The following is a 26,749-nucleotide window of genomic DNA, read 5'->3' as shown; positions in this document are numbered from 1 at the left end:
AGCTCCAAAGGGAAAGTCCCTCTAGTTACTCCAAGGAAAAAAAAAAATTACCTTCTTGGTCTGGAATCTGGGGATATTTTATGCAGATGTCTCTAACAGAAGTTAATAAAGGGAAGTCAGCTTGCCTTTGATTATTCAAACAGGCTACTGCTATTAAGAGTTGCACAACTCTTGGGCAAGGCAGGGGTGGGTTCTGGCTTTTTTTTTTTTTTTTTAAGCCTGTCCTCATGGCAACTACTTACTCTTTTCTAAGAATATTTCATTCTAACTTCCCTACTCACATCTTTCCAATACCTCTCTTCTGGCGGGAATGTGGCCAGTAACATGAGGCCAGCTCAGAAGGCTCTGTGGTGGGCACTCCTGGTGCCTGCCACATAGGGGTTCTGAGAATGACAGTTCCATGTCCCTGCTGAGAAATGGATGGAGGAGCCACTATTCTTTTCTTCCTCTCTTTTTTTTTGCGGGGGGTGGGGGTGCAGGCTGAATAATTTCAACCTGCAAGGTAACAGAAGTTGCCCAAGCTCTAGGAATTATCACTGTGGGACAAACGCGTTCCCTTATTTTCATGTGGTTCTATTTTATAATGTGCTAGGTGACACAGGAGACATCCACCCCCCTAGGGCAAGAGCACACAGGAGGATGGAGGGAAAAACAAACAGCCCTTCTCCTCTGGGGCATAGCAACTGTTCATACAACTGACAATGGAATCCACCTGGTTTGGGGGCAATCCAACAGGGAAGAGTAAATTTCTATTGGGTGAGATTAAAGATGTCTGGGATAGGTCCCTATTATGGAGGGGCTGGGTAATAAAAAAAAAAAGAAAACCATGAGAAAATAGGGGAGGGTGAAAACAATATACCTTAGCGGAAACTCTTCTGATGTCCTGGAGCTACACAATGCAGAGCTCTTGGTGGGGGGTGGAGGTGGGGGGGAAGGAAAAATATTCTGTTTCCGGAGACAGCTCCAAGAATCATGAGTAGGTGTGAGAAACAAGGAAGCTTATAGATTACAAAAAAAAAGAAGAAAAAAAAAAAAAAAAGAAAGAAAAGGGGGGAAAGGAAGGAGTCAGGGAAGAGGGGGGTGAGATCTCTGGGAGACAGGAGAATTAAAGAACACCATGGCAACAAGTCCGTCCACCTACCCTGGCCGCCCACCCACAGCCAGATTCTTTGCTGACGCACTTGAGAACAAGCTGGTTCCTACCAGCTCAGGAAGGTGAGCAAACCCAGAGAGCTCATTAAATCCCTTCTCAGCGACTCTTGTCTGCCTGCAGATAGTGAGCAAGGAGGATATAAATAGAAGTTATATAACATCTCTTTGTTGATTCCTGTGCTTACCAAAAAAATGCAGCATGACCTTGTTTTTTCTGAAGCGTTTTCCTCGGCCTACTGGTTGAGGACTTTAATCAAGTTAGGATCATCTTAAAGTTTAAATAGCAGGACATAGATTTCCAAGTTAAGGGTACTCAGGACAATCAGCCGAGTTCGGAACCCTCAGGGTCAAGTCCTCCTCAGGTATACAAAAATATCCAATAGCTATTAAAATTTTTTTTTAAAGAATTGTGTGCTTCTCCTTAGACACTTCCTGATGATGCTAGGGATAATATTAATTCCCAAGAGCAAAGAACCATTAATAAATTGGCTTCTTTGGTTTTCCAAAGGAGGTCAGAGCACTTAAAAAATACAAATATATAAATGTTTAAAGCTAACTGATGGCTTCTAAATGACTCCAGGCATAATCAGCACACCTTTCCTCTCTTAAAAGGCAAGACATTAAGGGTCCAGTGGATGTCCTCAGAGACACCTTCAAAAGTAAGCACTGAAGGAAACACAAATGTGCCCTGAAATCCAGCCCAACCTGGCCAGTCCTCCAGTGTCTGCTGGGACTTCTGAACAGACTCCTGCTTTGGCGCCTTTGCAGAGAGGTATTTAATAGGAGTGTGTGCTTACAGGATGCGCTGCACAGCTCAGTTACTCTGATACCTCGTCTAACCTGTTGATGCCACATAACTCTTAGAAACTGTTGCCATGGGAACTTGTCCCTCTCCGGCATTCGTCAAGAAATGTTACAGGTGCTAGAGAATTCAATGCCTTTAGTCTCAGTAAGCTTTGTCTGAGTCTTGCAAGGCGTGGCTTCAACCAAGAGGACTTTCAAACCCATGATGGAGGGTTTTGAATACAAATGTCTTCAAAGGACAGGGGTTCACTGCACAGAGCATGGAAGGGAGGCATGTCTGTGCTGGGATAGCCTGAGAGTACATATAGGCCCCACTAAGCATTTAAATTCTATATACAGTGTTTTCAACGCATCATATCAGCTAAACAAAGATCGTGTAGGGCTCTAAGTAGCTCAGATGGTGACCCCAGCAAGAGATGTAGTGGCTGTCATCCCTGAGATGGGATTTCCTTTCTCATCAGAACTGGTGGGTGGGCAACAACACAATAATGCATAAATTCAAGTAAGGCAAGAGTCTACATCCCTGGTCGGATCTCTAGTCCAGGGACAGTCACTTGAAATGCTTCAGCCCATCTCTCAACTGAGTTGCTTTAAGCCTCCTGCCTTCTCTTCTTATAAATTCCTGCCAGAAAAACAGGATCTACCTTCTACAATATGAACAGTGCAGATCTGGTAGGAACCAACACATCTCCATGTCCCGACGCAGCAATGTTGCCAGGTAACAAATGTAGAAATATACTCAGAAAACTGTATGTGACAATATACAACCTCCGCGCTGCAGCTGATAACCGAGGGAGTGTTAAAACACCATGTTCTCTTAACACTTGGGCTTTTGGTGTGAAAATAAAATTAAACGGGATACTTCCTCTTGTAAATATAAGACAGGCATACAACTCACACATGCATCCACTAATTGGAAATAGTAGAGGGGCTTGCAACAGCCATCTGCAATGCGCCCTGTCTTTCACTCCCCATTCTCCCCGCCAACATGAATTCCAGAAAACTCAAAACTGAGCAAGAGCCCTTCTTTTATCAGGGAGAAGTTCACCTTTGACCACAAAAAGATACTCAATAAAGACACCAGTGGAAACTAAAGGAAGGCTCTTACATTATTATAAAATTCCTCATGTTTCCATCGTGTGGGTTTGTAAGACAACTTTTATAATTTGTGGCCTAACCAAGCAGTGATTCCTTGCTTCTTAGATCAAAAAACCAGTACATCCTGGCCCTAGCCCCAACGAGAACAAGACAGACACTGCTCTCTATTGTGTGTAGCCCATGAGTGGAAACAGGCTAAGCCCCTGACATTGGACTCCTGTATCTCAAAGACTTTCTAGCATGGTAGAGAGTTGGGAGATTTTGGAGAGGCAGACCTGGGTTCAAATCTCAGCTGTGCTAATAGGGTGACTTTCTTTTTTTTGTTTTTTTTTTTAATTTTTTTTTTCAACGTTTATTTATTTTTGGGACAGAGAGAGACAGAGCATGAACGGGGGAGGGGCAGAGAGAGAGGGAGTCACAGAATCGGAAACAGGCTCCAGGCTCCGAGCCATCAGCCCAGAGCCTGACGCGGGGCTCGAACTCACGGACCGCGAGATCGTGACCTGGCTGAAGTCGGACGCTTAACCGACTGCGCCACCCAGGCGCCCCAATAGGGTGACTTTGAATAAGAGCTCTGGCTCTTTTGAGACTCATTTTCCTCACACGTAACTAGAGCTACCAGACCTAGCCCAGGGGAACTACATAACAGTACCACGTATAGCTCCTGCTCTCTTCCTTTATCTTTGCCCCCAAGTGAATACTGTCCAACCAATCAATGACTCAAATATGAGAAGAATCCAGTGCAATGAGCCTCTTTGTGCAAAATGGGTAAAACGTGAGATCTAACAAGCCTCTCATTATGCCAGAGTACATGTGCTTCTTTATATACAAGTAAAAAACAAAACTTGCTAATAATGTAACCTAACCTTTCATATAAGCCCTAATTAAATGAGCTGCCACTTTCTCCACAGAGAGGAAGTTATGCAATAGAGTTTCCTTATCATTAACTTTCATAGACCTGGGAACGTGGAATTTGATAGAGGTGAAGCAGCATGTATAACACTTACAGTTTTTATTTAGCAAACAAGACACTAAGCCTAAAAGAAAGACTTTCATGGTTTCCTTCTCTGTCATTCACAAGCCAATATTATAACCAAAGCAAAGACACCAGCCACACGAGCTGTCTTCTCATGTGCTTCTCACAGCACCCTCCACAGAGTCCATCCACCAAACGAGCAACCAAGAGTGAAGCCACAAATTCTAATTTGCCTGATAGGAGGCAAGGTCCTCAAAAGGGGTCCAGAGCCCCTTTTCTTGGTCTCCAGGGAGGGGAATGTGGACCATGTCTGTGCCAGGGAAATTAATGGAGGCTTCTCATACACCATGGAAGCACCAACACAGAGAGAAGACAACTCAGGCTGTGGCAAGAAATAAACCCAGACACAACTACCAGCTACCTCAGTGGCCCTGAACAACTACCATGACCTCCTGGATCCTTTATTTCCCCTTTGGAAAAAGGGTTCATGGCAGTACCTACCCACACAGGATCACCAAAGAGAGTAACTGAGATCAAGCGGAGAAGGCATGTAGCATACCTCCTGGAATATGCACACTCATATTCTGGTACTCGTTACCATTACTACTATCTCTAGTTATTAAGAACAAGAAAACAGAGACCCTTAGTGTTTCTGGCATCATAAGGATGTTTCTCCAAAGTGACACTGTATATTTCCCTTAGACTCAGATAAACCTAATTCCCTTTCACCCCTAAATTTAGATGGTGCCCCTTTATAACTGTTACAACCAGTAACAACAAATTTTCACATCCTTATGTTTATATTCAAAAAACAATAATAAGGCTAACATACCATGATGGCCATATAAGGGTCAGAACTTCTGTTCATTCAGTGGATATTTACTGAGCACCCACCATGGTCCAGGTGCTGAGGAGTAAGACAGAGGTTTGACCCTGGAAGAAATTACATTCTTGGGTGGGTGAGTGGAGAGAAAAACGTACTACTGACAAGTAACCATAAGCAATTACTGCGTGTTAAGCACCATGGTGAGCTGAGCATCTTCCACATATTAGCTCATTTGGATCTCAGAAGAAGCCTCGAGAGTAGGATTCTCTACAATGACATTATGTACAAATGAGGTTCCCCTTCATCTAACACATATGAGGTGTTTTCTGTTTTTTTTTTTTAAATTTTTTTAATGTTTATTTTTGAGACAGAGAAAGACAGAGCACGAATGGGGGAGGGACAGAGAGAGAGGGAGACAAAGAATCTGAAGCAGGCTCCAGGCTCTGAACTGTCAGCACAGAGCCCGATGCGGGGCTCGAACTCATGGACCGCGAGATCATGGCCTGAGCCCAAGTCGGATGCTTAACCGACTGAGCCACCCAGGCGCCCCACACACAGGTCATTTTCTATGGAACTTGGAGGTCAACACAAACTTGCTTTCTGTTCTCTCGGGTCTTACAATGAACTTTCACTTCAAGTGTGGTGATCGCTATAATGAATGAACAGCCTATCGGTGGAGACCACTACTTCTGCCTCCAGGGGAACCAAGAGAAAGTTTCCAAAGCAGGAGACATTTCAGACAGGGTTTGCTAAGTATTCCAGGCAAAGGGAAACAGGACACATCCTACATGGAGCAGAGGCATCTGAGTACACAGAAGGGACTGGCAAATGAACAGATGTAGCTCCAAGACAATGAGCGTGGGGGAGTGGGTGCAGAAACCCAGGCAGGGCCAGATCATGCAGCATACCACTGGATTCCATCATCTGCAGAAGGCTGTTAAGATAGGAAATGAGGGGGCGCCTGGGTGGCTCAGTCGGTTGAGCGGTCGACTTCGGCTCAGGTCATGATCTCGCGGTCCGTGAGTTCGAGCCCCGCATCGGGCTCTGTGCTGACAGCTCAGAGCCTGGAGCATGTTTCGGATTCTGTGTCTCCCTCTCTCTGACCCTCCCCTGTTCATGCTCTGTCTCTCCCTGTCTCAAAAATAAATAAAACGTTAAAAAAAAATTAAAAAAAAAAGATAGGAAATGAGGTGGTCAGGCTTCTGTTTGGGGGACATCATTGACAGCAGCATGCAAGAGGTAAATGCCCACAGGCGGGGAGGGCTCTAAGAAGCTATCCCAGTTATCCAGGGGAGACACAATCAGGATCACAACTCGGAGAGCTGCATGGTGGTCAGCAGTAGGAATTCTAAAGCCAGAGTGACTTCTAAGCCCCACCTCCTTCCACCTCAGCTGAGCCAATTTGGGCATGTCATTTAACCTGAAGGTGCCAACTGTCTGGCTCATTACAAGTCCTAACTGAACGCTGACCACTAAACTACTGGGAGGTGGAGTGGGCACAGAATAAGTAAGAGAGGAGTGACATACAGTGACCAGTGACATCCAGGTATGTCCCCTGGTCAACAGGAGGGGTGCTGGTGAGCCCCTTGACCAGGGCATGGAATACAAGAGAGCAAATGGGACAGAGGAGGGGAGGTGACAGGTGCACTTAAGGTCACGCTAACCTACAGTTAACACAGGTGGAGATGCTCAACGGGGATTCAAACAGAAACGTAGAAATCAGCAAAGAGGCGGAGCCAGGAACTACACCTTTGCGAGCTGTTGGCATAAATGGTAGCCGGAAGCCACGGGAGATGATGAGATCACCCAGTGAGTTTGGAGAAAAAGAAGACAGGCTCCAACATTTCAGATATTTTAAGATTAACTGTATATGCCCCAAGGCCAGGAGGAAACCTTTGTAGGAGGCAAAGAAATAGCACAGCACTGAGCCCTAAGGAAGCGACTAACTTAAAGTGTGGTGGTCTAAGGTAGGTTGGTCAGAGAGGGCCCACAGATGAAAATCCTGCAGTCCCAAGTATATGGACTCTTAAACTGCTTTAATCTGCCTTCCAAATCTGTTGAAAGGTGATAAATAAGGGTAATGGAATATATCTGAGCAGAGATGGTGAAGGAAAGGGAAGACCTCCTCTAGGGGAAAAAAAAAAAAAAAAGTCTTCTAAAATATACTCCCACTGTCCCTATACACCCCTCACACACACAAAAAAGGAAGAAAAGTAGACACCCCTCTTTCCCTGAATTCCTTATTAAGTGAATAAGTGGCCAAAGTATCTTGGAATTTAGGATATTGGTCATCTGGTGAAGAGAATAAAGAGGGAAAGACATGGTTCTTCCCCTTTGCCAGGTTAATATTTAGACAGTCAAGATTCAATAAGCACAGGGATTGGCCAAAATTTCGGTAAAGGGACAAATGCTAAATATTCTAGGCTTTATACGAACTCTGTAGCAACTATTCCACTCTGCCCTCACAACATGAAAGCAGCCAGAGATAACACTAAAGGAGTAAGCATGGCTGTGTTCCAATAAAACTTTATTTACAAAAGTAGGTGACAGACTGAATTGGACCTACTGGCCAGTTTGCTAAGCCCCCGACTAACACATCACAAGCCAACAGAGGAGAATCTGGGGTCAGCCTGAAAGTTCATAAGATGCATTCATTCCCTCCTTAGAAGTCATTAAGGAAAGTTAGCAAGAGCACAGACCTTTTGCTAGACCTGAAGGAAGAGAAAGAAAGGAGAAAAATCTGGACTTGTGGATTTAAAAGGATGAAATGAAATGATGGTTCAACATACAACCTCTTTCAAGTCTTCTTGTTTTTTTTTCCTGTTCTTTAGTCAAATGTTGGAAACTATGGAAAACCCAATGGTTTCTTTGAAGACCCTCCTTAGAAACCAATTCCTGCTTCTAGGTTTCGCACAAAGTAAAGAGCTTAACATTCTGCTTCCAAAGATCTTCCCTCAATCCCCAATGAATGTAATCCTCTACTGGAACACTAGAAGAGCAGATACATGTACCTGTCCACTTCTGCCTAAACTGATGGCTTTGCTATTCAGGAAAAAGGAAAAATAATACTGGGTCTCCATTTCCTCTAAAAACATGAGCCAGGGTGCATACTTTCCCTTCAAAGCACCTCAACAGGAATGTGTTTCTTTCTTTTTTAAAAAATGGTTTTTTTTATTTTTGAGAGAGACATAGTGCAAGTAGGGGAGGGGCAGGCTCCAGGCTCTGAGCTGCTAGCAGAGAGCCCAACATGGGGCTCAGACTCACAAACTGTGAGATCATGACCTGAGCCAAAGTCGGACACGTAACCCAGTAAGCCACCCAGGCAACCCCAGACTGTGCTTCTTTATACCCAAGTGAGGAGGAACGACATATGGATGTGCTGATAATCCCTGCAGTCACTTCTTGTCCTGGACTGCAAACCCAAGCCAATATGCCCATGCCTTCTCTAGTGTCCACTAACGTCTGGAGAACTGCCATGACCAGCTGCGTGGGGTGTCACCTTTTTGGAGAGTCATTCACATCTTATGTTCTCAAGAATGGTAACTACCTTCAAGTGTTGACTTTCTACCTGAAAACTTGAATTTAGACCAAAAATCTTGAAAGAACTTTCAGTGACACATCAGTTTCATGGGAATGGAGAAAAAGGGTAAGACAGTAAGGTACCTATGTCAAAGAAGTTATCTGCACCACAAAAAAAAAGGGGGGGGAGCAAAGTAAGCACCTAGGTCAGGGAGCACTTGAAACCACAGAGTGACTGGAGTTCCCTTCACTTCCCGCTTCACGCAGAATGTCTGTCAGGAAAGGTAACCAGTATCCAAGACATGGAAGTGTCCTGACCTTATGGACCTCTAGCATCATTTCAAATATATAGTCAGAGGAACTTAGGTGAACTGAGTATGAAAACAAGGTAAAACAGCACCCCCCAACCCCCGGCCCAATGGACCATAAACCGCTACACAGAAGCAAAAGCTCAGGAGTCAGCTTTTTGACAAGAAACCTATTTTAAAAAATGAACTCCACTTTTTAAAATAATAAATGTTTATTAATAAAAAAATCAGCATATTTTGAGATCCTTCTATGACCCTGACAACTGTCTGAGGCACTTGGTGTGAACTACCCTGTTGCAGGAGACCTGTGAGGTGGTCACTCTCACCACCCTGATCTCTAGCTGGCAACCACACTGACAGAGGTCAAAAACTTTGCCCCATGTCCTGAAGAGGGACGTGGCAGAAGCAAGGCTCAAACCCCGGACCATCCTCATTCCACAAAACCAGTCCCCACGGCAGCAGCTCACAGGTGCTCACTGTCTATAGGGACACGCGCTTTACCCCCAATGCTACTCCATCTTATCCTCGCAACAGCTCCATAAGGAAGGGACTTAGTTTTTCTAACTCTTACTTTACAGATGAGAAAGCTGAGTTTCAAAGCGTCCTGAGAAAGTCCAAGGTCACCCCACTGGCCGAGGGCAGGGCTGGGGTTCCAACACAGGTGTTTCCACTGTGGAGGTCAAACTCCTTCCCACGTCAGAGGCTCCCCTTCTAGGCAGTGTCCCCAGAGTCTGCAACCCATTACCACCAGCTCTCAAAGGAGGGGCAGATGTTCAGACCCTTCACAGCTTCAGCTGAAAGGCAGAGAGTCCAGGGAAGCCTGCGGGGGACAGGCCACCTGCCTCCCTCCTATTTCAAGGCCAATGGCTCCCAACTCCGCCACACTAGGGCAGGGGTTGGGAAGCCATCTTCTGACTGTGGCAGGCCACACTCATTTCCCACATGGATAAAACCTGAGGTCAGAAAACACCACTCAGAAGTGACTCATTTCTGACTTCCCTGCCAAAAACAACACCCTTTTACGTAACTTGCTCACACACCAATCTCCTCCTCCTTCTAAGGGTGAGAGCCCTGTCAAACCAAGGCTGCTTGTCCTCACAAACTGGCCTTCTATTTCCAGCAAAGGCAAATCAAATTGCCCTTTCTGCCCTCATCTCCCTGCTAAGTGGGGTCAGAGGTAGCCAGATCAACATGATCCTCCAATGTGCCCTTCTGGTAACTCCTTCTGGAAGGGGTGGGAGATTTCATATATAATATTGGCTCTTGGGCTGATTTCTTAAGCCAACCACAAAAAATAAGTGTGTGGTGAAGGAAAGGCCCCCAAGGACTAGGGATCTCTCTCAGATGAGTTTGCAAGCCAGTTTCCCGAAGGAGCACTTCTCACATTTTCCATCTCCAGCTGCGTACGTGCAAAAAAGAAAGCCCTTTTCGGGTGTGTCTGTAGGCTAGACTTGGCATAGGAATAGCTGTGGGCAGCCATTTGATACATAAAATTCACTGTGCTTCTGCAACCAGAAGCAATTAGTCCAAAAATTTTTTTTTGTTATGTCTGTCTCCTTAATTTGCTATGAGGTCCTCTATGGTCATGTCAGCACATGTATCTCCCAACATCTGTATTTGCTTTCAAAAACCCCAAAAAGGGGCGCCTGGGTGGCTCAGTCACTTAAGTGTCTGACTTAAGCTCAGGTCATGATCTCATGGCTTGTGAGTTTGAGCCCCATGACAGTGATCTCATGGCTTGTGAGTTCGAGCCCCATGTCAGGCTCTGTGCTGACCGCTCAGAGCCTGGAGCCTGCTTCAGATTCTGTGTCTCCCTCTCTCTCTGCTCCACCCCTGCTTGCTCTCTGTCTCTCTCTAAAATAAATAAGAAATTTTAAAACTTAAAAAAAAAAAAAAAAAAAGACAGGGGTGCCTAGGTGGCTCAGGTGGTTAAGCGTTCGACTTTGGCTCAGGTCATGATCTCACAGTTCGTGGGTTCAACCCCCGTGTCTGGCTCTGGCTCTGTGCTGACAGCTCAGGGCCTGGAGCCTGCTTTGGATTCTGTGTCTCCGTCTCTCTGCCCCTCCCCGGCTCACACTCTGTCTCTCTCTCCCTCTCAAAAATAAACATTAAAAAAATAATAAAATTTAAAAAATTTAAAAACCCACAACACAAGATATGTTCAAAGATATACTTTACTCCTCCTCTTCTCCAGGTGAGGACAGCTTCTGCCCTCCCGCAGGGAAGAGGAAGCAGAGGGAACTTCCCCCAGGGTGCTGGTGGGAACGTCGCAGGAGGAAGGAACACAGAAATTGGCAAGGACTTGAAGGACGGATATGCAAGTGCCGTAAGGCTTGCTGAGCCCTGAGTGTGCCAAAAATTAATTCATAAGCAAATGCTTATTTTATAGTTTCCCACTTGCTACAAAACACCAAGCAGAAAGACTCCTTTTGAGAGCTGGTAGGAAGGGGGTGAAGCTGGAGTGGGGAGGTAACGTAGGGGTTGCTCGAAGAGAAGCTCGATTCCATGGTTTGACAATGTCTCATCCTACCTTGCGGAGCTGAAGGGCAGTGGTAGCATCTCCTTGTTCCTGTAAGCACAGGGTTCACCATAAAGTCTGAGCTGCTCTCAGGTCAGAGGAGTTTGGAGATTAATATCCACCCCTCAGATAAGCCAGGGCACAGACAGAAGATGCTCGAAGACTTGAGGACACCGTCCCTAAGAGTCCATTATGCCAGGATGGGAAATATCCTAAATGTGGGTTCCTGTCATTTCAGGGCTTTAGGTGATGATGTGACAGATAACAAGGTTTCAGAATAAAGGAGCAAACTCTCTCTGTGAGGGTTCCTAGCAAGCACTACATGTCTTTATTTTTGGATTCCCATAATTGATTCCTCCAAGGTCTGGGCAATGAAATTCACAACTTTTGGAGAGCTAAGGGCCCCACCAACTTCATCCTAAGGACTGGGATGAATATTCACAGAACACCCAGAAAGGCAATGACATGAGTCGTCGCTTCTGCAAAGACAGGACTGAATTTTCAGGGAGAACAAAGCTCCTCTGTGGCAGACAACGGTGCCTTTTTTTTTTTTTTTTGAAACTTTAGCGCCCAACTCAGGGGTTTGACTGACCCATGATAGGTGCTCAATCGTTTATAATGCGGGGGGGGGGGCATGGAGCCAGTCTCCAAAGTTGCCCACCTCCACACAGTTCCCTCCTAATATGCACATGCCCTCATCTCAACAACAGGTGGGGCTTTTCTCACCCCCCCACCTCTGAAATTGGGCTGACCTTATGACAAAGCCTTATGACTGGTTTTGACCAAAAGAATGCGGCAGAAGTGACATTCGAGGAATCCCCCTCAGCCCAGGACTTACAAGGATTTGTAGCTTCCACTTTCCACTTCTTGAAACTCCACTTAGACCCCAGTCAAGATGCTCTAAGAACTCCAAACCACATGGAAAGGCCACAGGGAGGAGAACCAAAGCAATCCGAGTGACAGTGCCCAGTAAGCTCCCAGATGAGAGCCAGAACCAAGTGGCCACCGTGGCTGACTACCCAATCAAGCCCATGCCAAAATCACATGGTATAGAAGAACCACTCAGCTGAGCCCAAGCCTACAGAAGTGTGACAGCTGTGAGAACGGTCACTGCTTCAAGGCACTAAATTTCAAGAGGGCCGCTAAAGTGACAGAACTAAAAGAGGGGGGTGGAGGAGACAAGAGGCACACGGCATTTAGTCTAGTTCTGTAGCTCTAAGTCAGAACCCTCACTGAACTCCTCAGACTCCAAAGAGATAGCCTGAGTGGAAGGACTTTATACACAGTAAGTGCCCAAACCCAGGGAGAATGGATGCCAGTTCCACTGTCTTCACTACTGAGCTCTGCAGCCAAGAACCCACCCCTGGCCCACCTACAGCTCTGTTCCTGAAGGTGACAAGGAGTTAAGCGGTAAGAAGGAGCAAGTCGTCTTTCTCTATAAAGCACCTACTATTCTTCCTCGGACCTTTACCATCATCCTACAGAATGAAGGCATCATAGGGAATGAGGAGTTCAGAGAACCCAGCTGCCCTGGTTTAAATCTTGGCTCTGCTACTTACTTATTGTAGGATTTGGGGCAAGTTCCTTAACGTTTTTTCATTTTACTTTCCTCATGTGTTAAAAGGGGTAATTATGGCATCTACCACCTATAGAGAGAGTGAGGATTAGAGGAGAGGATACACTGAAAACACTGAAGCATAGTTCCTGGCTCATAGTAAGCACTTAACTGGCTATTATCATCATCATTATGGCTTTTACTTTTGTTAATTTTTAAAATGATCATACAGTAAAACTAACTTCTTTGGTATACAGTTCTACAAATTTTCACACATGTATAGATTCACGTGGCCACTACCAAAAGCAGGACACACAATAGTGTTATCACACAAAAAAAAACCCTTGTGCTGTTTCTTTATAGAGTCAAATTCTCCCCTCGCCCCTAGTCCTGGCAAATACTGATCTGTTCTTCATCACTACAGTCCTGTCCTTTCGAGAATGTCATAGAATTAGAACCACATAGTATGCCTCCTTTTGAGATTGGCTCCTTTCTCTCAGCATAATGCCTTTAAGATGCATCGAAGTTATTGCATGGATCAATAGTTTTTTTCCTTTTTATTGCTGAGTAGTATTCCATTGTGTGGATCACCTGGAGTTTGTCCAATCATATTTTTCATAATTATTTTCACAAGCCAAAGAAAACTTCAGAAATGGAATCGGCCAAACATCACTGATAGATTCTAAGAATTCCTGGAAAAACATTTAATAATTGCTTACAAGTTCTGATTCAAGGCGACAAGGAACCCAGGGGTCTGCACTTAGGCCTCACACTTGATAGACACAGGAACAGAAACGCAGTAATAACTTCCTTAATCCCACACAGACCCGAACTGGAAGGTAGTACTTATTCTCCTTCTTCTCCACGTGAAACATGTTCTAAGTCCTGGGAAGAGGTGCTTATAAGCATAAGGGTCCTTCTGCAGCCCTCTTTCTGAATAGGCAACACCCAGTTCCGGAACCCTATAGCCCTCTATGCTTCCCTTTGACTGCCCTTTCTACCACCAGTCACTGAGAAACATTATTCCATGGAAGCCCACCTGACCTCAGACCAATTTCCCTTCCTGACACCACAACTGGACAATACAAACAGGAGTAACGGGCATGGAGTTGCAGTGGGACCTTAGGCCACCTTCAATGGATTACAGCATTTCAGCAATCATTAATGGTCGCAGCGACAGTGTTAACCCAACTCAGACTAACTTCCCACAGCTACTCATTTACTACTTCAACCAGCTTCTCTAAAGCAGGATGAAATTTTCAATCACTCCCCCTGGGGCTTCAAAGTTCTTAACCAGCTCCAGACACAACCTGAGTTCCACATCATTCTCTCCAGAGAAAGAAAGCTCGGGGCCAAGGGAGAGCTCACAACTCAACTCTAGGCTAGAATCAATATTCCTGGAACCACGGGTCTCTACTAAAGCCATGGGCCAGATTCTCCCTTCCACCCTCTGAGGTCACAGAATGGAGAGGATGAGGGAGAAAGAAAGCGTGAGCATGTGTGCCCTTGGTGCTATGCCCTCCCATCCCGGCTCACCCCCTCATGAGCACACTGGCTCCCTTAAGAGAAAACATCTCCACTCCCTGCGAGGCTGAACTATTGGAACTCTATTGTGGCAGTTCATCTGGAGCCTGAGCTTATGAGTAATAAATGTGTGAAAACATGAAACTAATATTCATAATTACTTTACAAGATAAAGAACTTGAAGGAAAAACAGCTTCTGTGTGCCTTGCCATCATCATGAGGGGTACACTGTGAAAAACACGGCATCCTGCCAGAACCGCAATCTCCATCTCGCCAGCCAGCCTTAGCATCGGCGGCCCTCAGCCCCCACGAGCCCTTTCCAAGTTTCATTATTCCTTAATTAACGGTGCCTTCATGCTTCTCCTCATCCAGACGCTTTTGAGCCTCAAAGAGCCAAATGAGACCTCTGATCTTCTCATCTTCCACATCTGTTTAGGTTCCATTTTGGCCAGCATTTACCAACTATCAGTGGGTCTAGGGTCCAGTCTCAAGCAGGGAGTGTTGGAGAGTCTGCATTCATGATATCCTGTCCCTGAGCCTGTTGCCCCACTAGGTTCAGTACCTCTTCTTCTCCCCATTTTTTTTCTACTGAAGTATAACTTATGTACAATAAAGCACACCAATTTTCATTGTATGGGTCACCGAGTTTCAAACAGGTATGTACCCGTGTATTCACCCCCTAGGTGGAGATGTTAATTATCTCTAGCACCCCAAAAAGTGCCTATCCTAGAAAATATCCTTTCCCACATTATGACCAATTTTATCATATAATTATTTTCAGTTTAAGTTCTTCTTAGCTCTCTCCTACGTTATTGCTAATTAACTTACTTATTTGAACTGCCACCTTCTGGATCCTGTTCTCATGTCACCTGTCCAACACTGCCAGATCTGTAGTCCTAAATGGCAGCACCAAGGTCCTTGACAGGCTGCCCTATACTGCATACAAACTCTCACACCCACCGCCAGTCCCCGTTCACCACCCTACGCCAGCTCTGCTCAGTGTGACGGACCCAATCCCTGTTCTCCAGCACCCCTCCAGCTCCTGCACCCTGGGCCTCCTCTTCCCTCCCAAGCAGCACAAAAGGGCTGGCTCATGACCCAGTTCCACGTCATTTCCACCCTTCAGACCCACAGCCATCCTTCACAGCCAATCTCATCAAAAAGACCTTCCACTGACTCCTCACACAGATGTCGTTACTTCTTCCTTGGAGGGTCTGTGTTATCATTCTTACCTTTTAGATGGCATTACCATTATCCTTGAGAAAAATACATGTGTTTGCATTCTTGTATTCTTGATTTTTCAGTTTCTCTAAGACTAAGCTTCTAGGATTCTAGGATTTCTCTAATTAGTAAAGCTTTAAAAGAAAACTGCAATTTCCAAAAAACTGGAAGCAATAACCTAGGGTTTCCACCTTTTTCTTTAGCCAGAGGGGGGGAAAACCTGTCACCCACTATCAAAATCTTTTCATTAAAGCAAAGACTTTGGAGCTAAAACAAAAATTGGAGAGGATATAACATCAGAAATAAAATAGTAAGATGGTCCTTCAAATTGAATTTACTTGGTTTGTGAAAAACTCCTCCCAAGCTCTCCATTTTTTATACCTGGCTGTGCCTGGAGAACCTTCTCATAAACCAACTGGCTCCAGTGTCTAAAAACCACTGCCTTATAGTTCCTACTAAAGCACTGTGTACACACAAAGCACTCGATACATGTTTAGTTCAACTGATCTAGTCACTGCAAATCAGGTGGTTGAAAAACAGGGAGTGTTTGACAGTGCTTCCATTCCAACAGGGCAATAAGTGGGCCCTATTCTCAGGAGAATGACCACAGGATCCATCCACGCTCACAGTCAGACTCACATGTGACAAAATCAGCAATCCCAACTTGTCACAACTCCGGTGCAAGTGATGACTCAGGCAAGCACTGGACTTTGCCCCTGTCACAAATCTCCAGTTAGGGAAGTGCCTAATAATGAACTTCAGAATTGTGTGTTGGGGCAAGCAGGGAATGGAGGGCGAGAAGACAGGACCACCACAGTTCGCTGCGCAGCGTGTTCAAGCAGCAGGGCGTCTGGGAGAATGAGCAGGGGCTGAAATTCAACCTGGCCCAGGCAAACCTCCCCACAGCAAGGCATGTCCTTGGCTGGTTTGCACAAAGAACCAAGACTCCATTGATCAAGACTCTGAATTTAAGTTCAAGCCCAAGAATTTAATGTCAAATATACACATAAGGGTAAATTTTATGGTGTATTGGTATATCTCAATAAAGCTGTTAGTCAAAATGTGTATACACACACACAGTGAGCAAACCCTTATTCAAGAGCCAACAAAGAAGGAAGACTGCATGATGAACAGGATAAAATATTTAAAGAAATAATTTTAATTGCCATTTCTACATGAAAATTATAAATATATTATTAAATTTATTAAAATTGACTTATTAAGGACTTCTGTCAAGAATTCTATCAAGTTTTTATTGTTTTAAAATATATATCCAGCTAACAAAAAATCATCTACACATCTCTGACTAACCTCGCCTGACTTTTCCCAGTTAGTACAAATTGGTGTTATTAGTTCAAATGGCTGTATTGAGCTTTTCACTTCAAAGGTAGGGAAATTTATAGCCATTATCTACAGATACAAAAATTAAATCCAAATAGCACACACAGTCTAAACTCTTTTTTAGTCATCCTCTGATGGGATCCTCTATGATCTTGGATAAAAAAAGTAAATACACTTCATTCAATCATTCATTGAACAAACATTTATGGACATCCTACCATGCCTCAGATCTTGGACCAATTTTCTTCATACATCCTTAGCAGTTTATCATTTTCAAATGTGACTTGTGTTTTGAAACCAAGTCTAAACTATGACTGAATGACCAAGGAAGATACTGGTAGAATTCGTTTTTCAGAAGAACAGAATTTTGTACTCTAAGAACGAGGGTTCCATTGTAGAAGATCTTGGCATCACCTAGGTGCCTGGCTCCCAGAACAGATTCTCTTCCTGCTCAGTGGGGATGCCACACAGAAACCAAGCTGCCTTCTTACCTGTATAGTGGTGTTGCCTCCTTCCAGAAGGGCAATGGCCAGGAGAATGCTTTCATGAAACACTCGGTCACTGGACGCGTTCATTATGAGGTCAATGACCAGATTAGAGGCACCCTCCTTGTCGAGGTGGCACTGAACCTCAGCCAGGCTCATCTCACCCCTGCTTGTGGAGCTGGACCCAGAGCCTCCCGCTAGGAAGATGGAATATTGTTCTTATTAACCACAATCAGAGCAGCAAACGTGTATTGCATACCTACTATGGACCAACACTTGATGCACTAAACATTGTAACAGTATTATCTCCTTCAACCTTCTTAAAAAAAACCCACAAGGAAGGTACTAATTATTAGCACAGAGGTGAAGTCACTTGTCTTCAAGTGTGAGTAGCAGAGATGGTAACTGAACGTAGGCAGGTAAGATGAAGAAGGATATATTTCCAGCAAGAGACCCAAAGCCATCCAGTCAAGACTCTCCCTAGCATTAAAACACAGTGACTTAGTGCAGAATTATCAAGAACTAGTTTGAGTTCAAGAGATAAATCAAACTTATACATGTCTTAGAACACTCCTAAGAAAATTAAGACTGTAACATTCACTTTAGCCCTGTTTCTAACAAACCTGCCTTAGCTAACCCCAGACTCATTCTTTCCCGTAATTTACCTGTTCATTCATTCAATCAATAGTTACTCCATGCTTGGCATGGAGCCAAGAGCTGGGGATAGGAGAGTGGAGAAAACAAATGAAATTCCCATCCATACTGAGCTTGAGATGACATGAATAAACTTAAGAATACATGGCCTATGTCACTTAGTGGAATGGATTCCAACTGTGCTTAGAAAATGCCTATTTATGAACTTGACTGGCACTATTATTGGCAATAACTGAAACATTAATGTACATGGGGACATGGACTGATTAATTTCAGAAAAAAGAAAATCAGCCATCAGTCCTTCCCTGCAGACCTCAATTCAAATGCCACCTCCTTTACACTGCTTGTCTTGACTATCTGGATCCATTACATCCATAGTGCAGAGTACAAATTGGGTTGCTGATCTTCTCTTTTACAGCTTTTTAAAGCAGTTTCTAAACACCCAAACACCCTCATAATGCCTCCCCAGGCCTCATATTTGTGGAGTGACCCCACTACAGAAAATAAAGTGAAATCGTTTTGAGATGTTATGTGAGGAACTTCTGCTTGAGAATCCCTGGGAACTTTCAGATGAAATGAGAAGGTCCTGTTCCTGAAATGGTCTGAGAAGTGTGTCGTCACCGAAGCTGCTCAACCTCATGAAGCGAGCAGATATGTTTCAAGTTTTTATCTGGAGAGAAACTCAAGGTTCTTTCCCAGAAATTGCTAGGATAACTTTATTAATCACCAAATATCTTGGTGCTACTTACAGAATCTGCAGTCCATAACAGTCTTCATTAGAGATAGGGAATCAGACAAGTCACATTTGTGCTTCAAGCAATGAGCTCCCACCCCAAACTCAAATCAACACCCCCAATGAGTTCAATGTACTTGCAACTTTTACCTGTAATTGTGCTTACTATGTTTTGTAACATCTTTAAGGATTTACTTTTATGCAATTCTGGACTTTTTTTTTTTTTTTTTTTTTTTTTTTGTAGTGGGGAGAAAAACTCTCTTAAGAGTTTGGGAGGATTACAGCATAGGCATTAGAATTAGCTCTATCAAGGTTCAAATTATAGGCCAGTCACTAAGAAGCTTCCAATTTCTCTGTTAAAAAGGGACAGCAACACTACCCACCATAGAATGAAGAACTCGGAGGAGCAAATAAGAACGTAGAACACTTAGGAGAGCCCCGGCACTCATTTATAACATAAATGTGAGCTTTTGCCATCCTTGCTGCTAACGTCATTGTTATTTAATGGTAAGAATGATTTCTAATGACCACAAGAAAACAGGCAGTGAAATCAAGTTCCTTGAGTCATTCAAAAATCACCAAGAGGGTTGCTGTACTGGAAAGAGGGGCAAGAGTCTTAGCCAATACCTAATTGCAGGGAAATATTTTTAGCTATCACTTTGATGGTAGACCAAAAACAAAACGAATTGCTAGAAAACACACTGGCAACCCAAATTCATCTGTCAGAGTTTCAACCTGTTAAGTAGAAACATGTAGCTTTTACGTGGCACACTCAATTCACACGTGCAGCTAATTAGCACACAACACAGCCTACCTCCTCCCCCAGGCTTGCTGGGTCCTCCTGGTGACAGCGGGCCATTGCCAAAGCTGGTGAGGCTTTCTCTTCTTCCTGAAGGTCTGATGTTTCCATAGTAACGGTTGACCAAAATTTGCCTGAGCGCCTCACCCTTAATTCAAACAGGATAATGAAATCAGGTTCTGAATTCAATGCATAACTAAGCTACTAATATTCAAAAAACACAGAGGTACTCAGTTATAATTGGCTCAGTTTCACTCAGTGAAAAAATAAATTATTAATAAAAGCATTTGGAAACTGTAAAGTTAACTTCTTCAATATTTTCTCAGGAAACCACATCATTAAAAAAAAGCAGCAATCTAGAATACTAAATATCTCAAGTACTCTCTCTCACGGTGATAAATACAGAACATTAATTTTGAAAGGTAACTAACAATAACAAAAACAAAAAAATCCCTTGGAGTAAGCCAATAAAATTCAGACAAAAAGAGACTTTTACAGGTCACCTTTCACATAGCAATATAAAAATGTTACTCCAGGCACAGAGTTATTCATAAGACTGTAAGAGAATACTAAGACATAAAAGTAATACTGCATAATGATATGATAAGCTGAACATAAGCCTTTCTAATAGAAACAGTCAATGGGTCAAGTGGTGAAGAAAAATGCTATGGAAAATAAGTGGCAGATATCAGATACGTCATTCAAAAAATAAGCACCATAGATGAAACGACATTTGACATTTGCTTTGAAATAACAAGGGAAGGGAATAGGTAGGGATATAAATGAGACAAGAGCAGCAAGGAGTTGATGGTTGTTGAAGCCGAGTTATGCATGCAGCTTCTTAAAAGTTTTCTGATTCTTCTCGTATGTATTTGAACATTTCTGCAATAAAATGTTTTAAAAATATAACCATCAAAAGAATCTTGGACAGAAGACATAACATCTCTTTCACACAACTCCAACCAAAAAAATAAATAAATAAAACTGTGATTTGTTCTCTAACACTGCGGGGACATTGGCAAAGCGGCACAGAGCAGCAGGATTTTATTCTCAGCTCTATTCCACTTTCAGTTATGCTAAGTGACTCCCAGGACACCTCCCAGTCTGGAAGCTTCTGAAAGTCAGAGGCTGTATGGTTCTCCCCCACGCTCTTTCCCAGGGACAAAGTAGTAAGGCCTGGAGTTCCTCTGGCACATCATCAGGAGGGGTAAGTGAGAAGTCTAGCAGAGAGAAGGCGTGCTGAAATATAGCAGGTGTCTAAAATAGAGGCTCAAGAGTTCTTCTGAAGAGACCTGCAACGGTAACATGAGCCAGTAGAATTTAAAGTGATTTGTTAATTAGCTCCAAGAATAGGTCTGGAGACTTCAAGTAGGGTGTCTGCAAAATAAGATGGGATGGAGCAGACAGGAGGCCAGGAAGGTCCCTGAGAGTAGCAGAGAGGCTGGGGGCCAGAGGGAGATGGGACCAGGGAACCAAGGAGAAAGGAAGAAAACTCCTTAATTCAGCGCCAAAATCACGTAAGGTCTTAGGGCTACACTGCCAAATTTTTCTTCTCAATTCATGCGGTTGGTCAAAGACCCCAGGGACAAACTGGGATGGGATAAACAGGAGAGGAGGGGGTGGGCAGTACTGATTCTTAACTCAAAGCTCAGGAAATGGAAAAAATCTCTATTTTCTTCTATCCATTCCACCCACAAATGTCTCTCATCGTAGTTCAGCAAAGAATGGTGCTTCTATTAGCTCATAAGACTTGTTTCCCACCTTGAACAACTGTAAATACAAAATTCCAAGAGTTGCTTTCGATGGGGAAGTTATTTCTGAGATTTTCACGTACTTTTTAAATGGACTGCATTTGGTACAGTAGTCTTTAGTGGCTTAGAAAACCACATTTTTGTTATAAAGGTTTAGCTCTGCTGCTGTTTACGTCTCCAGGACCAGTACAAACACATCGATACTCTCCAAAGCAGTCACTGAGAGCATGGTGATTTGAAAGGGTGACTTCATTTTTTTTTTTTTTATGAAGGAAATTGAGTAAGACACAAAAAAATGGAAAAACATTCCATGCTCCTGGACTGGAAGAATAAATATTGTTAAAATGTCAATACTACTGAAAGGCTGACTTCATAAGAGAAATATAAATTTCAAAGGATAGTTCAAAAAAGCCTACTCAAAAAGAAAAAGAGAAAGAAAAGGTTAACTCCACATTGGAGGTAACAGGAGACTGAACATGATTTCTTTTTTTTTTCAACATAATGATGTATCTATTTGATTTTCTTTCAGTAACATACAGACTGAATTTCCACAATAGGGAATGGTTGACAGTAAACCACCCCAAGTCTCTAACTGGATCCCTTTGGGCAGCACAAGGACTGGGAGGTTGACAACGGAGTTGAGACCTAAGAGCTGCAATCACAGAAGACAGCCAATATAGCCATCCTGGCAAAAGCATCTGGAGGATCGTAGGGTGGAATGGTCAAGTCACAAGCAGGGCGATTGTGACCAACTGACAAACACGCATCTTTAAGCAACTGTCAACCACAGTGTTTGCACTATAATCCCACTTAAGGAAGGAGAGACTCAGATTTTCCACTTCTGAGTTCGAGGGGAATTAGCAAGACTATGGTCAGTTTGTAATCAAGCAAGCAGGAGGTGAAGAAAGGAGCACATGCCATCTGGGAACACGTGGACTCCAGGAACAGGAACTTCACATTTATGCAGCTTGGACGCCAACTGAAGTTACAGAGGGATCTCACATTACCATTTTGTCTCTCTTTCCACAGAAAAACCCTGGCAGTTACCATAGCAACTGATGCATCAAATGGTACATTTTTCCCCATAAGAGAATATCATGAAATGTGCTAATTATGGAAAAACACACACACGTACATTCTACCCTACGAACTTTTATTTTTTCTCCCTTTTAATTATAAGGTTTTTGGCACATATTCACCTCACCTTCTCTCCACAAACACACACACACACACACACACACACACACACACACACACAAGTTTAAGCTGCAAGGGAAAAAAAACCCACAGAGCATGTGGGATTTGCCTTTTTTCTTTTCTTTTTTAACAAGTTGAGATTTATTCCTTTTTCTGAAAGAATAAAGATTGATAATTTTAGGTAAAAAGGAAAAAAGAAAATGGACAACATTATAAAAAGTTATGCAAATCCCTAGTGTAAAAACTTAGGTTGAAGAAAAATTCTGTTTTCTGAGCCAGTGGTTTAATTTAGGAAAAATTAAAATCCGCAGAGAAAAAGCCTTCCTAATCATCGTGATATAAATTACTCAAGAGCACAAAACTGTTCAGAGTACTAGGCTCAGAAACCTGACTGCAGAAAAGGAAAAACAACAACAACAACAACAACAAAACCCCCCAAATTCCCCAAATAACCTTACTTCTTCAGTTTTAATATTTGGCCACGCAGCCCTTTTTAAAAAATAAGAGTAATTTTTTTTCCCAGCAGTTCACACCTGTAGTATACAAACAAGTATCAGATGTTTGTCTTGGTAAGTAACTCCACACACACATTATTACCTAAGATTGAGTAAAGGCAAAGGCCAAGAGCTTCTTTTGCAGGAAGTGTGATTTTAAAACCGTAAAAATGGTAGACCAGTGATGTAGAGTAATGAAACCAAGCTCCTGCCTTGCAGTTTGCTCACACAAGTTTCATTTCTCTCAGACTAGTGGCTAAGGACAGGTGGAAATATAGCCAAGTGTCGAACAAGGCACTAAGGAGTTAACATTGCCATTTACACAGGAGAGAAAAAGTAACTTTTTGGCTTCCCAGGTTCCAGGCACTTAAAAATCATGTGCTGCAGGAAAGATCACCCTCGCACATGAGTGGTGGGCCTTTCACATCTTAGTCAGCATTAAGGTAGTGCCTTGATTTTAACATACCTGCCTTTTGTTACTAGTGTATACCGAATCACTGAAGTGTTTCAAGCTGGAAGGTAACTACAGCAGTTAGCAACCCTTGTCATAGTGCAGCCATTGTGCTAAGTGCTTCACGTGCACACCCCAGCAGAACAGTCCTAAGGGAGTAGAGCCTATTAATGGCCTCATTTTACAGCAGAAGAAACTGAGGCCCAAATGACACTGCTAGGACTTGGCAAAGGGAGACCTGAACTTGTTTTTAATTCTAAAGCTGACATGCTTGCGCAGCATTCAACAGTGTGCCCCCTGGGAACCCAGGGTGTAAGGGACACCTGTATGGCCTTACCAGCTACTTCTAAGGCCCATAGTAATTCTTAGAGGACAGGCAAGGACAGAAAACACAGGAATGCAAGGGGCCCTCGCTCAATGAACTGCAAGAGATCCAGGATGCTGGAGAGGAAGGGTTGAATGCCAACTCTCTGGGAGCTATTCTTTGGTCATAGCCTGAGAAATTATCGCAGAAGAGTGGAAAGAATTTGGGACAAAGTGGGACTGGGCAGGGGCTGGATCGTGTGAGCAGAGCAAAGGTGCACCAGGCTGCCCCCTGATCTCAGGCCTAAGCCCTCCGGACACTGATGACCACAATTCCAAGGCAATCTTTGCAATAACTGCTTGTGTTCTAACTCCATGACTTTGAGTAAAGTACTTTACCTGCCTATGACTCAGTTTCCTAATGCGTGAAATGGGGATGAAGGCCGTGTCACTGGGTTAAGGTCAGCATTGATAGAAACTGATGAGTTAACGTATGTACAAGGCTTAGCACAGTCACTGGTATATGATAAGTACTCAGAAGCCCAGGATATCTGCTTATCTTCCAAACATGAATAACATGAATTGGTCAGCATGCTAATGATGTATACAGGCCTTGTAGAAAATGGTTTGGCAATGCATAATCAGCACCTTAAGAAAGTGTCTATCCTTTAGCCTAAGAGTGCCCCTTCTAGGAATCTATCCAAAGTTGTACACATTTCATTTCTTCATCAAAGGGATAAAATGACAGACTACTTGCTTATTTGTGGAACTTTAGACAGCTATTAACGTTCAAAGACTTTCAAAGAAAATGACCATATATAATATTGAATGACAAAAGGTACACAAGTTGTACACTTAGACTAATCCCAAGGACAGTGAAAATGCTCAAGGGCACACATTCACATCTGTGTAAAAAATGGGCAGAATAAATATATCGTTAGCTGTTTTTATAGCTGAGTAGTACAATTATCAAGTTTTTCACTATACTTTATTATAAATTACCCATAATGATCATCAATGACTTACAAAAAAATATTTATGACTTCACCTAACTAGAAAGCCACTACAGAAAAAGAAAAGAGGTCACAAAAAACTTATTAGCTTGCTGGTCATTATTTGAGACTGGTCCTATAGGTAGGTAAGAGGGAGACTCTCCAGTTACCCTCATTGATACAAATGGCTGTGACTGGTCCTGAGCCAGTTAGCACTTTAAGAATATCAACACCAACAAAAGCCGTCTTTAAATTATAGTGTATGGCTGAGGGAGGTGTTATGGTCATTAGCTCCCAACATCCAAGACTACGTACCCTTTTATGGTCTTCCAGTTGCCTCAGGGGGGGACTCGGTTCAAGTTCCTGCTAAGCATGCAGAAATTCCATTTTAAGTACAACACTAGGCAGACATGACCATCTTCAGTATCAGTCACAAATGAAACACACCAAGAGCTCAGACTGAGCAAAGAGTTACACAAAAGGATTATAGGCCCTTAAAAAAATTTTCCCAGACACATATTAATGCTCGATTACTTTGAATGCTGAACAATTGTCCTGTCCCCAACCCGGATGCACTGTTTAAAGTGAGCAGACTTATGACTTTTTTGCCATATGTTATATTATGTACTTTTACATAACAGGGCAGGTCCTCACAATTCATACATGCATTAACTGCGTGGCACATGCATAAGAACATCAATGCACACACTTCTGAACAGACACATACATGGCACCTTGGCTCTCCCCGACCCACCAGTACACAGCATTCTAATCCAAGCTGCTAAGAGTGACGTGCTCTGATCAGCCTATTAGAGACTGATCATTACAGAGCATCCACATTGCAACTCAGCTACCTGGTAATCGGTTTCATTTTTAAGATCTTCATTAGACTTTTTTTTTTAAATATAGTGCACTTCATTCATGCTTTACCCTACTGTGGTTTTAGAATAGTTTCTGAAAGTAAATTTTCATAGTTAGAAATATGCCGCCCCAGAAAGCATCTCTAAGACTTTAGATGCCTTAATTAATTCTAGTTCCTCATTTAACAAGATTAGTTAGCAAGAAGAAGAGAAAGAGTGCAATGTGAAACTGACTATATTAGCAGCTTTCACCAAAACTACACATTAATATCCAGAACTTCAAATGTGCATCATCTCTGCACAGAACCCAGGATTTATTTTGTGTAACAAGAGAAAGGTCTTGACATTCCAGAGTCTCTCAAAAGAACATTTCAAGAGGGAGACAGTTTTGTGTGAAAGCCTTCACAGAGCCCTATCTCCTCACCTGGAGGGACACTTTGGTTTACCTCCAGCAACTCAGAACATTCTTTCTACAGAGAGAGCCACCTCAGTTACAGAAACCATCAGTTCCCAGCCCAGCTAGAGGACTTCCCTCCTGTATCTACCACCAGGACAGAAATTCCCCCACAACAACTCAGACACTCAACCAGGACAACTGAGAAGCACCCATATTTGCTGTCATTGCAAATATAGGTAAGCAACACACACCTCTGTGGAGTTCTCAGAATCCGGAGCTTGTGGTAGCTAGTTGGGAGTAAAACAAATCATGTTAGTTATGGCACTTGAATCTCGTGGGGTACAAAGAAGTCCAGAGACCAACACTCAAGGACAAAACACAGAAGGCAAGATCAAAGATGAGGTGACCTGGCTATACCACATCTTCAGCAACCGAGGCAGGGAGATCATTTCTCTCTTAAATTGGATTAAATGTGGTCATGCTGGAAGAACAATTGGCCCGAGATAGGGAAATTTATTTAAAATGAGCAAAGAAACGAAAGACTACTAATGACCAAGGAGGAAATCTGTATTTAAAAAAAAAAAAAAAAAAAAAAGGATGCCAAACAAAGAACCGCTGCACACCTGTGTTTTGATCATCAAGAGAGGAAAAGCTATTCCAGGGCTATCCGCAAAGGTGCAGGGAGGGAGGAACAGGTGGGTAATGACAACAGAGGTCTCGGGGGCAGTCTCCTTTCCAGGGGTCCAAAGGTTGCCAAAGACAGCACCACCAATCTGTCCTCCACAGGGCAC

The 26,749-nt window shown here is 43.3% G+C and overlaps 1 protein-coding gene across 6 annotated transcripts in view; it reads right to left on the bottom strand.

Moving 5' to 3' along the window:
• The window catches only part of ITPR1 (inositol 1,4,5-trisphosphate receptor type 1), a 328,207-nt gene that overhangs the window by 86,393 nt on the left and 215,065 nt on the right, over window positions 1–26,749 (bottom strand). For 2 of the 6 annotated variants that reach the window (XM_043587979.1, XM_043587981.1), the window contains 4 exons: window positions 26,210–26,245; window positions 25,017–25,067; window positions 19,529–19,661; window positions 17,334–17,524 (listed from right to left, as the gene is read on the bottom strand). In XM_043587979.1, coding sequence (XP_043443914.1) covers window positions 17,334–17,524; window positions 19,529–19,661; window positions 25,017–25,067; window positions 26,210–26,245 — 411 coding nt within the window. The remainder of the gene's footprint in view (window positions 1–17,333; window positions 17,525–19,528; window positions 19,662–25,016; window positions 25,068–26,209; window positions 26,246–26,749) is intronic. The other 4 variants (XM_043587980.1, XM_043587984.1, XM_043587982.1 and 1 more) reach the window with 2 other exon arrangements.

This window comes from Prionailurus bengalensis, chromosome A2 (genome assembly GCF_016509475.1).
Source record: "Prionailurus bengalensis isolate Pbe53 chromosome A2, Fcat_Pben_1.1_paternal_pri, whole genome shotgun sequence".
In the NCBI taxonomy this organism is placed as follows: Eukaryota; Metazoa; Chordata; class Mammalia; order Carnivora; family Felidae; genus Prionailurus; species Prionailurus bengalensis.
Note: the sequence above shows the minus strand (reverse complement) of the source record. Positions and strands in the feature narration are given on the sequence as shown.